Source organism: Bos grunniens, chromosome 8 (genome assembly GCF_055505025.1).
Source record: "Bos grunniens cultivar Pamir isolate PY7600 chromosome 8, Bosgru_T2T1.0, whole genome shotgun sequence".
Classification (NCBI taxonomy): domain Eukaryota; kingdom Metazoa; phylum Chordata; class Mammalia; order Artiodactyla; family Bovidae; genus Bos; species Bos grunniens.
The window spans coordinates 54158504-54174057 of NC_141172.1; the positions used below are offsets into that span (position 1 = coordinate 54158504).

Sequence of the window (15554 nt, forward strand, 5' to 3'; positions counted from 1 at the left end):
TGCTTGTTTACTAGCTGTATAATCTTCAGGAGGCCATTGATTTCTCTGCACATCCGTTTCCTCATTTGTAAAATGGGATTTTAATACCCATCTATCCTATCTTCTTGCTCCCTTGCTAAGTCACTTCAGTCGTGTCCGACTCTGTGCGACCCCAGAGACAGCAGCCCACCAGGCTCCCCTGTCCCTGGGATTCTCCAGGCAAGAACACTGGAGTGGGTTGCCATTTCCTTCTCCAATGAATGAAAGTGAAAAGTGAAAAGTGAAAGTGAAGTCGCTCAGTTGCGTCCGACTCTTAGAGACCCCATGGACTGTAGCCTACCAGGCTCCTCCATCCATGGGATTTTCCAGGCAAGAGTGCTGGAGTGGGGTGCCATTGCCTTCTCCTCTTGCTCCCTTACATACTGCTAATACCAGAGGTAATAATATGTGGCAGTTGTAGGTAAACCCTCATGGCCCATACAGAGATAAGGTATCAAATGATCACTTATGGACCTATTTAATAAAAATCATACAAATCTTTTTTTACATAGAACCAAGCAGCAAATTGGGGGTGTCTCTATGAATGAAAACTTCCCAGAATATCAGTCTTTTCTAAACATAGTAGTGCACTGGACCAGAGTTTACACTGTGGATGATGGTTCATTCACACTATTTTACATGGATTTCTATTAAAGGAAGTCATGTGATTTGCCAGAATTGTTCCAAGCTACATAATAGTTGAAGACACGTCCTGAATTGAATTATGACAGTGGGAGCCCACATAGACTCTTACGGTTTTGCTCACTTTATAAGACAACTGATCAATTTTCAACAAAGTGCACTGCTTCTACTTCTTCCAAATAACACTCATCCCAGATTGCTTTGGAAGAGGGAAAGAAAAGGTGATCAAGCTTGGCAGATGATCTTGAATGTAGACCTGTTCTATATGACCAATGCAAGTTCCAAATTATAAAACAAAACATTTTTCGAGCTGCAAATGTTTGCATTTAGCATGGAGGGATCATGCCTCCTTTATGGATGAGATACAATATGACTGAAATCAGAAAGGTTAAAAGAGTAGGCAGAGTTAACCAGATCAGGTTAATTGTGAATTTTCACAATTCCAGTGAAAATAATACTGGACTTTCAAGAATTATTTTCTCGAACAAAGCAGTATGGAATTGAGTTATACTTTCCTACCCCTACCCCATTCCCACGCTGCCCATTTTCAGAAAGTAAATGCACAGTTTTCCCCCTGTAATATCTACCTGGAGGCTGTTGTGATAGTTAGCACCGGTGGGAGCCAGTGTGAAGGCATGGCAAGAGCAGCTGAATGGGTGTGAACCCTGCTGTTGTGAAAAGTAAAAGGACCCGAGCTTAAGCACAGTTCCTCTCTCTTGAACTGTATTTCTCAAGCCTTCAGAGACTCTGAGGTGAGAGGCTGATGGGAGGAAGGGAGCCAGATTTGCTTCCTGCAGCCTTGGGAGTCCTTGGGTTCAGCTTTTGCCCAGTGGCAGCTGTAACACAGTCATCTACCTAATTCACCCTCCACTTTTATTTTAGCCAGAAAATATCTGCTGGGAAAGGAGTAAACCAAGCAGGTGGGGTGAGGTGCACTTAAATTGCATAAATTCAATATCCACTTGTGGAACTCAAGTTTTGTACAGATAAGAAATAAGGAGGTAGAAGACAGAAGTTGTGATCTCTGCTTCACTACTTGCAAGCTCTACAACTTTTAGCAAGTAACTTCTTCCTGAGCCTCAGTTGATTAATCTTTAAAGTGGGGATAATACCTTATTTGCTTAAAGGCAGAGGCTGAATGGAGCAGAAAAATCTCTTGAAGTTTTCCTCTAGACTCAAGTAAAGATAACATGAGTATTTCTCAAGTAAGAGGGTTGTTTTTAATAGTGTGTTTCTTAAATATGAATTGCTTTATCAGCTTGGAGTATAAAGAAACTCACTGCTCCTTCTAAATATTCAGACTACTAATTGTTCAGACTAGCTAGAAATTCAGGATCTCTCCAAACAGTCAGAACTATTGCTAACATAAGATATGGCTGTTAAAGACAGGATGCTACTCATCATTCCCACACACTTAGCCATTTATCCTGAAGCGCCCCGTTAGTACCAGGGTGAGTAAGGTGAAAGAAGCTTCCTATCGTCAACCAGGGGTTCTTTTGGGACGAGAAAGACCCATACTCTCTGCCTCTGGCACCTGGGTCATCTCCTCCAAGAAGCCTTCCATAACCTCCCATCTAAACGAGTTATACCACACCAGCCACACCTACCCTCACCCTGCTTTATTTCTCTGCATACCATTTACCGCCACTTTTACATTTTGCTGCTTGCTACTTGTTCAACTGTTTCTCTGACTCCCTTGATCAGGATGTAAGCCCCAACAGGGAAGAGATTTTGCTTATGCTGTTTATGTATCAGTCTGAGTCCAATTTAGAGGAAAAACATGTAGTAATTTGAACAAGGAAAGTTTAGGATAAAGAATTATTAACTATGACAGGAAGTGGGAGTAAAGTGGGATTGGTGAGTAAGAGGTAAAGAATATAAAAATAGCAGATATACAGAGCAGCCATTATCTCTAGGGCTGAAATAGATGACTCAAGAAACAGCTTCCCCAAGACCCACACATAATCTACTGCTGAAATCAAGACCTTGCTCAAGAGGGCACAGCTGGAGTGGGCGGACCCTGCTGGAAATCTTGCCTTTCTCGCAAAATCCAGAAACCCACATTCCAGACCTTACTGGAAACACATCCTCTGAGGTGGAGGGAAAGCTGTTTAGGAAGATGTCTCATCAGGGGCACTCAACTCCAGAACTACTTAAGGAGGATCGTGGAGGAAGCTGCTGGCTGCTCTGTGCTGATTGTCACCTGTGCTGTAGGAACCTGCTAGGCTTGCATACCAGAACCAGAAACATCACTTCCTATGTCTTTCCAGTGCCCTCTACTGTAAAAGCTTTGGTACCAGGGGCAAAAGAAACTATTTTAAGGGCCCAGATCCATATTTACAGAGCAGGCAAAGATGATGGATACATTTGGAGCTGAGAGCTGATAAATCAAAACTAGCCACAGTTACTGCTAAATTCCCTTATCCTGGCACATATTAGGTGTTCAATAAATATTTGATTGAGGAATAAATTATTTAGAGCATATAAGTGGAAACAATATGCTTGCTTTGCATATCACTTTAAGATTGAAAGCTCCTGGCTTAGCTTCTAAACTGAAAGCTGCTTCTGAGCCTCAACCCCACCCCCACTCCCCAACTGTGGAGTAGGGATAACACAAGCCCTCAAGTGATGTCACAGCTTGGCTAAACAGTTTGGGAGAACTGCAACGACAGAAGCACAGGCAGAGAGCAGAGGAGATACTCTTGTGTTGGGACCTAGGCTGGGCTATGGGTTGCTTCACGTGGCATCTTTCTGAGATATCCCTGTGAATTATGTAGATCTGCAACATGGTCAAAATGTGAAACATATCCAAGTGATGCATTTTAAAATTACACTCAATAAAAAATAAACATCCTTATTTCTCCAGCCAGTGTTTTGTTGACACAAACTGTCAAAAGAGATTAGGACAAAGGTCCCTAATACAAGTATTTGATACTTCCAAAACAGCATAGTTTCCCCTTTGTCCACTGACCCCTTCAGTGGCTTTTCAGGTTCTCTTATTAGGATTCTCATTCCCTTTCCTGAGACATAACTGCACAGAATTTCCATAAATATGGCCTAAATGATGCCAAATCTTTCTGTATTGACACAGCATGGCTTTTGGTCACTAATGCCATTAAAAAATATTTACTGACCACCAACTATATGTCAGACATCATTCTGGGCGTTTGGAGTGAGGCTGTGAACATAACCAGGCCTCTGTTCTCATGGAACTTGCTAAGATTCTGGCCAGAACTTCCTACAGAGGCACTATGGATAATTTAACAAACTATTGAAAAACTCCAGTGGGGTGGGAATAAATAGCCAACCCCAGAATAATTGCTGTGGCTCAGATGGTAAAGTATCTGTCTATGATGTGGGAGACCCGGGTTCGATCCCTGGGCTGGGAAGATCCCTTGGAGAAGGAAATGGCAATCCACTCCAGTACTATTGCCTGGAAAATCCCATGGACAGAGGAGCCTGGTAGGCTACAGTCCATGGGGTCGCAAAGAGTCGGACACGACTGAGTGACTTCACGTTCACGTTTTTAGAAGATTCAGTGTCCTAGTGTAGAAACCGTATCACCCAAGTCTTTAAATTTTTGGTTCTTGTTTTGTTTTTCAGTCGCTAAGTACTGCCTGATTCTTTGCGACCCCATAGACTGCAGCACGCCAGGCTTCACTGTCCTTCACTATCTCTCAGAGTCTGCTCAAACTCATGTTCATTGAGTCGAAGATGCCATCCAACCGTCTCATCCTGTCACCCCTTTGCCTCCTGCCCTCAATCTTTCACAGCATTGGGGTCTTTTCCAGTCAGTTGGCTCTGCACATCAGGTGGCCAAAATATTGGAGCTTCAGCTTTAGCATGAGTCCTCCCAATGAATATTCAGTGTTGATTTCTTTTAGGATTGACTGGTTTGGTTCTTGGGAATGTTTTAAAATCGTGCAGTCCAATGGAAATATGTGAGCAACATAAAGAAGGAAATGGCAACCCATTCCAGTTCTTGCCTGGAGAATTCCATGGACAGAGGAGCCCAGCAGGCTAGTCTATGGGGCTGCAAGAGTCGGACACAACTGAGAGACTAAGTACACACATATTGAGTTATTTCACTTTTTTTTCTTTTTTTGTGCTCAGTCTTCAAAGCTTCTTAAAGTGTAGATGCAGCACATCTCATTTTGGACTGGCCACATTTTAAGCACTCAAAAGCCACCTGTGTTTGGGTACTGGACAGAGGAAATTCAGAAAAGGCCCGTGGAATCCTCCACTCTCTTATTTTGGGAAGGGGGAAGATATTTGCTGAATTGAAACATTCTGTGAAGTCTAGTTGCAGGATTTTAGTAAAAACAAAAAATAGAGGAAGGTGAAGACCACCAAAAACTTCCTTAGAACCAGTCCTTTAAAGTACCCAGCGCAGAGAGAGGATCATAGAATGTGCTAGGTTGGACAGTAACTAGTACATTCGTTGGATTCGTCCACTGAATCAAGGGATATTATTAAGAAGAATTCTTCATGAATGCTGAGCCATCTCGGTCAATGTCTCAAGTTAGAGTAGGGAAAGGACACTCAAAAATACACATCCAAAACTCAGATCTTTTAAGTTAGCCACGCACACCCCGCCCCGCTTGATTTTATCTGAATTCCTCCCGCCCCTCTCAAAGTTGGAGGCTAGCTAGGAAAGATTGAAAGCCGCACAGCTTCCCCTTAACCCAGGGAGCTGCCCCTGGCTGGACGAGAACTAGTGGTGGAAAAGCTGCCGGTCCCTTATTGCCACAAAGTCCACTCATATTCCTTAGCCTCTATCATAGGGATGCCCTCCCCCCGAGGTTCCAACCCCCGGACACGCCCCCACCTTTCCAGCCCTGGTCCCCAACCGTGGCCGACCCGCCACCTCTCGCGTGGCTTCCTGCCCGTTTCAACCGCGACAAGCTCGACTTGCTCTTCCAAAAAACGGGAAAATGAGGGCAGTCTTCTTACTGCTGATCTGGGAGAGGGAGCATCTTGGGGCGTGAAGGTTCGTTTTCTTCCCTGTGGCGGGGACCAGCATCTAGATGACCTTATTTTTCCCGCTGACCAACTGATAGTCTGCGGAGTGCAGGTGGCTCTCTCGACAAAGTTTCTCCGGGAATCGGGCGACCCCTGCCCACCTCGGGCTTCCAGTCCCACCCCGAAACTCCACGCTGACGCCCCCGCGACCCCCAGTCTGAGCGTCCTGGGGAGCTTCTTTGCAGAATTGCTTGGGGAAGGTGGCCCCACTTTGGGGTTAAACGGCAATCACAGCCCGCTCGGGACTCGGAGGGCCACCCCTCCTCCCGCGTTCCCGCCCCCCGCCCGGGTCAGCGTCTTGCAGCTCAGTCTCAGGCTCTGAACAAGAACAGGGGCCCGAATCCGCGTTCACACGGAAAATTATGCCGGCTCCAGCGGTGCGTAAAATTGATGTGAACCGAACGAAGTGGGATCGGCGTGATCCTCCCTCTCTTGTCTCAACAGGGGTTTCGGAGCGTTACACAAGGCCGAGCTTGTCTCTTTAAGGAGACATTGGACCCTAATTAGTCCGCATTCCTGGCGCGGCCCGGAGCAAGGGGCCGTGGATGTTTGGGTTGGTGGGGGGAGGGAAGGAAGATGAGACTCGGAAGGAGATCTTCTGACTAACTTCCAGTCTTACCGCCCCCTGTACCCTCTTTATTTTGCCGCCACCACCGCCACCAACATCCAGTTCTGAAGATGCAGCCACGGCAGCAGCAGCAGCCGCCACCGCTGCTCCAAGGCCCACGTTACTTTGATTGACAGCCGAACAAATGTTTCCCCGGTTCGAACGCTCGCGCTAAGGAACGTCAGCCAAGGCGAAGCTCCGCCTTAGGCGTGCCATCTCCGCCCCGCCTCCGCTCACCCCATTTCGTTGCATTCATTGGTCCGAGCCACGGACGACGCCCGGGCCCCACGTGGGTTCCAGCCCGGCCGGCTCCTCCCCTCTAGTTCGCCATTTGTCAGCAGTGAAATGATGGGCAGTAACACAGAACGGCGATTAATGTTCAGCCATCTCTGATTGGTTGTTGGAGACGCCTACCGCGCCGGGGGTGGGAGGGACGCTTGGAGAGCCCCCCAAAGTGGTCGCGTGGCCGGCCGGTGATTGTAGTCAATTTGGCTGAATCTTCAGCTACCGTCGCTAGAGGCGGACTACATCTCCCGGGATGCTCCGCGGTCCCTCTGAGGACGGTTGTGAATATGTATCAGAATGTTAATGATTAGCGGCTGCTAAATTTGGTCAAAGAAGTCACCTACACAGAGCGTGTTGTTAGAGCTGTTCTGAGCGGGTGTTTCAGCTGTTGGCTGCTTTCTTCCCCCTCTCACACACTTGTATATTATTTTGAGGTGCTGTTCGCAGAGTTTGAAAGGAGAGAGAATTAAAAAAAAAAAAGCCGCAAGCGTTTCACTCTTTTATTTTTATAATCCCCTTCAATTTGGGGTTAAAAAAAAGACAAGAAAACAGGAAGGAAGAAAAATAAGGAAATGAGATGTGGTAAAAGAAGCTAAAAGGTGCCTTTTAAAAGATCGTTGCTGTGAGGTGAAAAAAATCTCCAGAGAAACCAAAAGCACCGCCGAGACCTCTTCCGAACCAAAGGAGTTTGTGTTTGCTTTTAGGAAAGAAGAGAGAGATCATTCATTCGGAGGAATAACAACCAATTAAAAGACAAATAAAAAAAAGTTTGGAGTGGGACGCCGAGCGAGCCAGCGAGCGAACGGGCGGCGCTGCCGGCGGGCGCTGGGGCGCGGAGCTCGCACTTTCCCGTCTGGGGTGAGCGGCGCGGCCGCGGCACCGGGCTCGGCGGGCGCGCCTCAGCGGAGCGAACGTCGGAGCGTTGCCGCGGGAGACGCGCGCCGGACAATGCCCGCGGCGGGCCAGTGACGCCCGCGGGGAATGCGGAGCGGTTCGGCCGCCCGCACCCAGGCGCCGCCGCCGCGCGTTCTTGCCGCCCGCGTCACGCGAGACCCAGCGGGGGCCAGGACCGTCCGGGCCGCCCCTCGGATCCGGCCGGCCGCCTCCGCCGCCGCTGCCTCCTCCTCGGGGCCATTAAAGCCAATGAGCCGCGCGCCTCTGCCCAGCGCAGCCAACTAAATCGGTTTGGATGATTCGCGACCTGAGCAAGATGTACCCGCAGACCAGACACCCGGTGAGTGCGGGCGGTGGGGGCGCGGGCTTGCCGGGCGCCGGGGGATTCCCCGCGTCGCCCCCTGCGCGCTGAGTTGTGTCTTTGGCCTGAGGGGCGTGGAGGGCGGCCCAAACCCCGCACGCAGCTCGAGAGTCGCCCTCCACCCCCCGCCTCTCTTCTCCCCGGGCGCGGGGGCACTTTCGGAGAGGGGTTGCGGAGAAGCAATTGAGTTGTAGCCATTTTCTTATTGTTGTCTTTGAAGCCCCTGGAAGCCGCGCGGAGCTGTTCGCCGTCCCCGCGCCGCGACTCCTGGAGGAGGGGTGGCGAGTGATGGAGGAGGCGCGACTCCGCGCCGGGGCGGGGAGGGCGCCCTCCGCGGCGGCGCGGCGTGTCCGGCGGCGGCTCGGGAGTGCGGGGCGCCGGCCCTTCGCGCCGCGGGCCCCGGGGATCAGCTAGCCCGCCGACGGACCGACCGGGAGAGTGGCTGCCGCGTGCCCCCTCCCCCGACCTGACCGCGGCCGGACGCCATGGCGCGCGTCCCCCCGACGGGCCAGTTTCGATTCCGGGTGGGGAGGCTGTGGGCGCGGCGCGCCGGCCCCGGGGCCCCCGCCGTTGACGTGGGAAGGGAGCGCGGTCTCGAGCCCGCAGGGTCCCGGGCGGGCGCCAGAACGCGGGGGCCCGGGGCCAGTCTCGGCCCGCCTGTGCGGCCAGGGGAGGGGGCGGGAGGAGAGTTTTCCTCGTTCTTTGCCTGCGATGACACCCCCCACCCTCCCGCCAGTGCCGCGTGGTGTTTTCTCCATCTCTCTGCCTCGCTTCTGCTGTGGGCTAATTAAATATTTTATTGTTGTTCTTTAGGCACCGCATCAGCCTGCTCAACCCTTTAAATTTACAATTTCCGAGTCCTGTGATCGGATTAAGGAAGAGTTTCAGTTTTTACAGGCTCAGTACCACAGGTAAAGATATTGACTTTAGCTGATCCTTCTGTTTGCTTAGCTCTTGTCTTCCCTCAACATACACCGCCCCCCCCCCCCCCGTTTTTTTTTCCGCCACCACAAAGGTATTACCATGTTTCCTTGTGGGCAGAAAGGGCAAGTCAAGGCCTCTTTTTCTTAGGCAGGTGTAAAGAAATTAAGCGTTTCGTCCTTTTCCCGTAAATTAAAAAAAAGGCCGAACAATCCAAACTGGGGACACTTGGAAAACGCTGAGGCCAAACTTTCAATATTGATTTATTGGGGCCAGGCGAATGGATGGTTGGGAACGTTCTGGGGCCTTTTGACTTTCTTGGTCCTATTATTCCGGGCTTGATTTCCTTATTTCTTTCTGCCATTCCACTGAAACCGAGAGCCCAGAGCCTTAGGAAGTCGCCAAGGAGGCGATTTCATTACTTTTATGCTGAAAAAATGTTTTCGTCTGAAGAGACAATCATTAGATCTTAGAGTGCCTTTGAAATATTTTTCTTTCGCTGGATTTTTAATGGCTTGTACTGCTTCTTTCATACATTACAGAACCAAAACAAGCCACTGAACCTGATCCACGCCTTGCCCCTGGGTGGTGGTATTCAACTTGTCTCTGTGTTTTGGAGGGAAAAAATAAGACATCATTCATAAGACATGCTTGATTCGTGTTTTCATTAATCTTTTCGTGGAACATTAAGGAAAAAACTCCCTTGTGACATTTTTAGGGGACTTATTATTGCTTGGAGATGTAGGCATTATTGATGTTTATTTCCTCGTTCATATTGTGTTTAGTGAATTTAGTGAATATTCGTTTCTGAATGAGATTCTGGAGTTAATTGGCTAGAGGGTTTTTTTCTTAAGCAAAACCCCCCACATTTGATCCTTGTTGAAAGGACAAGCCGGGACTGGTTCCACTCACCCTTTTCTCTCCTGCCTGTTTTTCCGTAATGAGGGTGGTACTTAAGATAGTTGATACGGTGTTTTATAGGTGATGATTTAGAGGAGGGAATGTGTATTTGAAGGATGTAAGTCAAGATCTGGGTTGTACTTAGATTTCCTTATTTCTTGAACAGCCTGAAGCTGGAATGTGAGAAACTCGCCAGTGAGAAGACAGAGATGCAGCGGCATTATGTGATGGTAAGAAAACTGTGTCGCAGATTCAGAGTACCTATTAGTTTGGGGTACCAAAAGCTAGAAATACGTTCAGATTGCTGGAGGCTGCAGGATTAGAGGATAGTCGCTGTGCCAGTGCAGTTGAAGTTGTGGGAATGCGACCATTAGCAACCTGTAATTCGAGGATGTTATAACTTGCCTCTGACAACCAGCTTTGATTTGAATTTTCAAAAAGTTTAGTTGCACAGGGTATAATTTTCTGTGCTTTGCTTTTACAGATTGAAAAAAAAACAAAAACCTCATTTACATTTCGTTGGGATTCATAGGCAAAATGTTTTTGTGTTAGTGGTTTTCTTTGTTGTTTTATTGCTCTTGCTTCAAACAGCTTTTAACCAGAGAATTTTTCAGTAAACTGTTAAAGTTTTAAATGTGTTTTATTTCTTTTAAACAATGGTGAATAAGAAAAGACACTAGACATCTTTTCAGATTTTTCTTCCCTGTTCTTCCTTTACATTGTATATTCCTAATGTTTGTGTATTTGCGTGTTTTGTGTGTTTTCAGTTTCCATACTGTTGCACTGTGGATTGTTGTAGTCTCCTGTATAACCGATTCGTTCTCCCAGAATTTCTTTAATGCCAGTTATACTACATGTTTAAAACAATCAGATCAGCTTTTTCAGAAGTATTACCAAGTATATTTTTACTCTTGTTCATAAAGGCTCTAGAGTAACTCATTCATTTCCTATCAAGCCTTTTTTCTTTGTATGAATGTATGAACATGAGTAGTGTCCTTAAAATGAGAAACTCTGAAATAGCATCACCGTTTCAAATAGTTCATGTCAAAGCCTCAGCATTTGTATGAGGCGTGTTGTTTTTGTTATGAACTTGCCTGCTGTGCCTAGGAATTAGAGTCCATAGAGTACCACATTTTCATCAGACCTTTGTGAGTCATCCGCTTGTGATGTATAAAGATCCTTGGAGGTGTTAAGAATGCTATGTTTGAGCTTGATTTTCTTACTTTTGTGAGTTATTCTCTTAGACTCTGTGTCTTAAGGTGGCTTTTAGTTTATTAAGCTGAAGATATTCATAGAGTGTTCTTCCTGATGTACCATCATTGGAAGGATGGATATTTTGGTTTAGGTGAGGCTTTTATGTTTGCTTGGGGACATTTTGAACAAACTAGGAAGCTTGTTTGATGAAAGGCTCAAAATTAATTGCTTTTCCTTCTTTGACAGTATTATGAGATGTCCTATGGGTTGAATATAGAAATGCACAAGCAGGTAAGCTATTATTTCTTTATAAGTGTTTTAAATGACAGTAACTGTGCACTTTAGAAAGGAAGTTGTAGGTTTTGCAGTTTGATTCTGCACGTTTTTGTGGCCACCTGTATTTTAAAAGTCCATGTACTGGAGAGAATGCTCTTTATTCAGGTGTGGTTCCTCATCTGTTTAGCATATTACCTTCATTTTAATCATTTAACAATGTAATTTAAAGTGTTTGAATGCATATTAAACTTTGTACACTTTCCAAAGCAGGGTGCTAAAATTTTAAAATGTTTTTCTTTTGAAAGAATTAATTTATTTTGAACATTGCAGACTTGCCTAATGAAAGCTTTTCTTGGAAAATATTAAAATGTAAAATTGTAAATTGTCTGGAGCTTTCCTTGGGTTGGTATGAAAGAATGGATAGAGGGTGAGCTGAGAGGATCAAAATGAAATCTGTGGCACTACAAAAGAAACTGATGTAAATTCCTTGTACTGGCCCCCAGAGGCAACTTAGTTGGTCTTACCAGGAACTGTAACTGTTCCTTCCAAAATTTGCACAGACTACATGAGCCTGATAGGAGGATGTAATAAGGTTCAACACTGGGTCTTGAAATCTAACAGTTCAGCCAAAAAAACAGAAAGAGGAAAGAAAAAAATGATTAGTCCGAAAGTGTTGAGAGGTATGACTGAACCACACTTTTTTTGCAAGAGACTGAATAAAATGGCTTGGTTTAAGTTTCCTAGAAAGAAAAATAGCATATATGTATAAATACTGTTTGGCAATAATAATAATAAGAGACATTTGTTTTAAGTGATAAAGTGCTTCAGATCTGTCTCATCAGCCATTTGGGAATAGGTGTGTATGTGTTTACCTGCTGGAAAAAGATGAGGAAAAACTTAATGCTTTTCCTCTCTTACATTCATGGATTTCATTACCTTCTAAAATTAAAAAATGTAAAATGATCACATACTGTTAAACTCTTCTATGTATGGATTCTTTTTTCAATATGGTTAATTACTACATACTCAAAACATACTCACATCTTTAAAAGATGACTGTTAGACAATAAAATTTGTCTAACAATTTGTCTAACAATTTGAAAACAAAGTTGGGGGAAAAAAAGCGTCGTCACATTGGTTATTTCAGGTACTTTTTTTTTTTAACTTCATGTGCTATTGGTTATGTCAGTATTAGCATTATAGTATAGTTTGTCTCATGTTAAAATTTTTTATTATTTTGGCATCCTTGCCATGTCTGTTCAGATAAGTCATGTAAATATCTCCTGCTTAAACAAAATCCATCAAACTTATGCTTGGGTTAGCTTGAAGCCCCTTAGCTCTACCTTACATAAATAATTCACATGAAAGATACTGTTTGTTAATTGTGCTCAATACATGATGTCACTTTAGATCTGGATCTTGTACATGTCCGTCCCCCACCTCGCCCCTCCTTTTTTTTTTTGGTCCTCATCCACCACCCAGTACTAATTACTGTCTTTTTAAAGACTGGACCAGGTGATTAATATCCTTTTATTTCTCCTCCTGTATCTTATTACCACTTAGTTTCCAGATCTCTTTATACTGTTTACAATTCTGAGAGGCACAGAGCTTGTATTTGGGTGTATGTATTTCTTTTAGGGGGCAGGAGGTGCTCTATAAGATCCCTTAATTTTACACATTTTATACTTCTGTAATTCTGTCATCTTCTTGTCCAGCTGGCCTCAAATGCCACCCATTTAAAACTGAGAATGGAGTACATTTTCCCTTTTTTTCTCTTGCTTTTAAATTCAATCATATCAAGAATCCTGAGGGCAGTTTATCACATTATGAAATACAGACAGCCCTGCAAACCACCTACTTATTATATTTTCTTTCTTTCCCCCCTTAAGCACAGAGGCATATCTGTCTTTATTTGTTTTCCTAGGCAGACAGCCTTGGTTCCTCTTGGCCTCTCTTCCAGATGCACTCACTGGATACCCTCGTAATGGAAAGCAGCAATAAGGCAGGGAAGTTGCCCTGCGGCATAATTGGGCCTAGTTCTCAAGATCGGGTTAGGCTTATTCACTTATTAGATTTGTGTCTCTGAAGGGTTCAAGAGTAGGAGTCCCTGGAGTCCTTGGAAGTACCCTAGTAATTGGTGGCCCTGATATTTGAAACCTTTGTGTGTTTTTTGGTTAATGCTCCTGTTCTTGCCTGCTGCCAGCCACAGAGTATTTATTTTTAGAGAAATTTTTCACTGGAACAGAAAATGATGTCTGTGATGGAGTCATGACTCTGTGACTTAGCAAATTGATAAAAGGATAAAAGCGCAGAGCAGTGACAGGCAGGGTGGGGGGTCCAGTATTCATGGTCCCTCCCCTTTCTGTATGATGTTCGACGTCAGTCACCCTGTGCTGATTCTGATAGAGGACTGTTAAGTGAAACCTATGGGGAATTTGTCATTCTGAAATGAAAGCTAATGTAATTAGTACCAATTAAAGTACATTTAGTAAATTGGATTTAATCTTAATTAAGCCTGCATAATGTTGCCAATTTTTAACAATTATGTTTGAGAACATAATTAATTTAAATTTTGGTAACTGAGTAAATAGCATTAGTCTGGTAGAATTAGTTGTTTTTTTTTTTTTTTAAAGGAGAACTCAGTGACATGACATGGAATTAGAGCATAAAATATGAATCTAATTTCTGGTAATCTTTAGTAGGATCAATAGAGCTGAAGTTGGGAGAAAACCCAAAAAAGTTAGTGTGGAGTGTTCTAGGCTGTAAAGTGAATTAATGTTATGCCACTGTCTTTAAGTTCTAGCATGAAAATGAAGATGATAAGTGGGACATGGTTGGAAATGGCACATGTGATTTCTTCATATGGGATTTTTAAGAATGAAAGAACATTGGCCTTCATTCCCTAAGGATTTCCCTCAGTTGGGTCTTTTTGTTTTTTGTTTTGAATGGGACAGGTACTGGCCAGTGGTTTAGTTGTTACTTTTTTTGTCCCCCCGCCCCCCGCCCCCCATGCTGATTGTTCCTTATACATACAGAGTGGCTTCTAAATGGGTCAGTGACTGTGGGCAGAACGGGGTGGTGTCTTCAGTTGATAACATTGCTAAATGCTGCATGTTGCCATCCTTCACCTGTAATGCTGTGATTAAAGAAGAGGCCCTGATTTAATCTGACAGCAGGCAGTTACCACTTTAAAAAGTGAATATTGGATGTAGATTAGGAACAATGGATATGTAAATTCGACCTGTAGGAACTGTAAATGGAGATGAACATACTACATTTCGAGAACATCTATGATTTTCTCATAGTTAATAGTCTGCAACCTGCCAATCTACTTGCATTTAAAAAATTAGCTTAGTATTTGAATTTTAGAAATTGGAAAATATTAGAAGTCTGCAACACTTAGAACTTACATTCTAATGTACTGCATTTGTATGTACATGTCTCTGTCTTTATATATGAATATATACATGTTTTGGAGAAGGAAATGGTGACTCACTCCAGTATTCTTGTGTGGAAAATTCCATGGACAGAGAAGCCTGGTGGCCTATGTCCATGAGGGTCACAGAGTCAGCCACAACTGAGCAACTGAGCACCCATACGTGTTTAGTTTGCACATATATGTGTATATATAGTTATTATTTTTTTCCAATCAGAGCAAGCAAACTCCTGTTTCACTATAAGCCATGTAAATTTTATTACAAGACTTGGGCCACAACCATTTGAGTGCTGCTAAAATATTAATTGAATAGAAATGAAAGGGCCTTGCCAACTGATAGGATATCATAATCATAGCCTCTCTGGTCGATGGTAAATGATGATAAATGACATTAGGAACCTTTTAGCAAATTGTAATAACTACAAGGAGGGAAGCAGTATGGATTTGCATTATATCTGATACCCTCTAGTACCAAGTGGATTGCCAATACTGCTTGTTTAGCATTTTCTAAGGGCAATAGGATATTGATTTCTGACTTACAAGGAACAGCTCTATTTTCACCATTGAAAAGTATTGCAGGTTGTTAAGAAGAAATTGACTTGAAGAGGCCGACTGCTGCCCATCATGGAGCAAATAAAGCAAAACTGCCGAAGCATGGTGGAGCAGGGAGACGGGCCCTCAGCAATTTGTTGCTATTAATTTACCATGCTCGACAGCAAATCAATCGGCATCTACTTCATCTGCTGGAGAAAATGCTGTCCAGGGCAGATAAAAGGCTCGGCATGGTACAGAGAATAGACTGGATTGGCCAAAAGGAGGCTGCAGTTAATGTGTAAATAAGTGAAATCAAGGCCACAGTTGCAGAGGAAGCTGTTGTTAATTAGGTTGGTGCTTTTTCGTGAACTATTTTAGAAAGCACCCGAGGATTTGGAGAGTAAAAAGAGATTTATTGAGGTTGAAGTAATACACGACTGGCCTGGCATTCCAGCCTTGAGTGT

General features: G+C 44.6%; 1 protein-coding gene across 13 annotated transcripts in view; it reads left to right on the forward strand.

The window, feature by feature from the left end:
- Positions 1-6920: 6920 nt before the first annotated feature.
- Positions 6921-15554, forward strand: part of TLE4 (TLE family member 4, transcriptional corepressor) — a 167152-nt gene continuing 158518 nt past the window's right edge. For 8 of the 13 annotated variants that reach the window (XM_086414356.1, XM_086414341.1, XM_086414342.1 and 5 more), the window contains exons 1-4: positions 6921-7808; positions 8643-8740; positions 9817-9880; positions 11091-11135. In XM_086414356.1, coding sequence (XP_086270482.1) covers positions 7764-7808; positions 8643-8740; positions 9817-9880; positions 11091-11135 — 252 coding nt within the window. In that variant the 5' untranslated portion in view covers positions 6921-7763. Of the gene's footprint in view, positions 7809-8141; positions 8354-8642; positions 8741-9816; positions 9881-11090; positions 11136-15554 lie in introns of those variants that run through there. The other 5 variants (XM_086414343.1, XM_086414352.1, XM_086414348.1 and 2 more) reach the window with 3 other exon arrangements.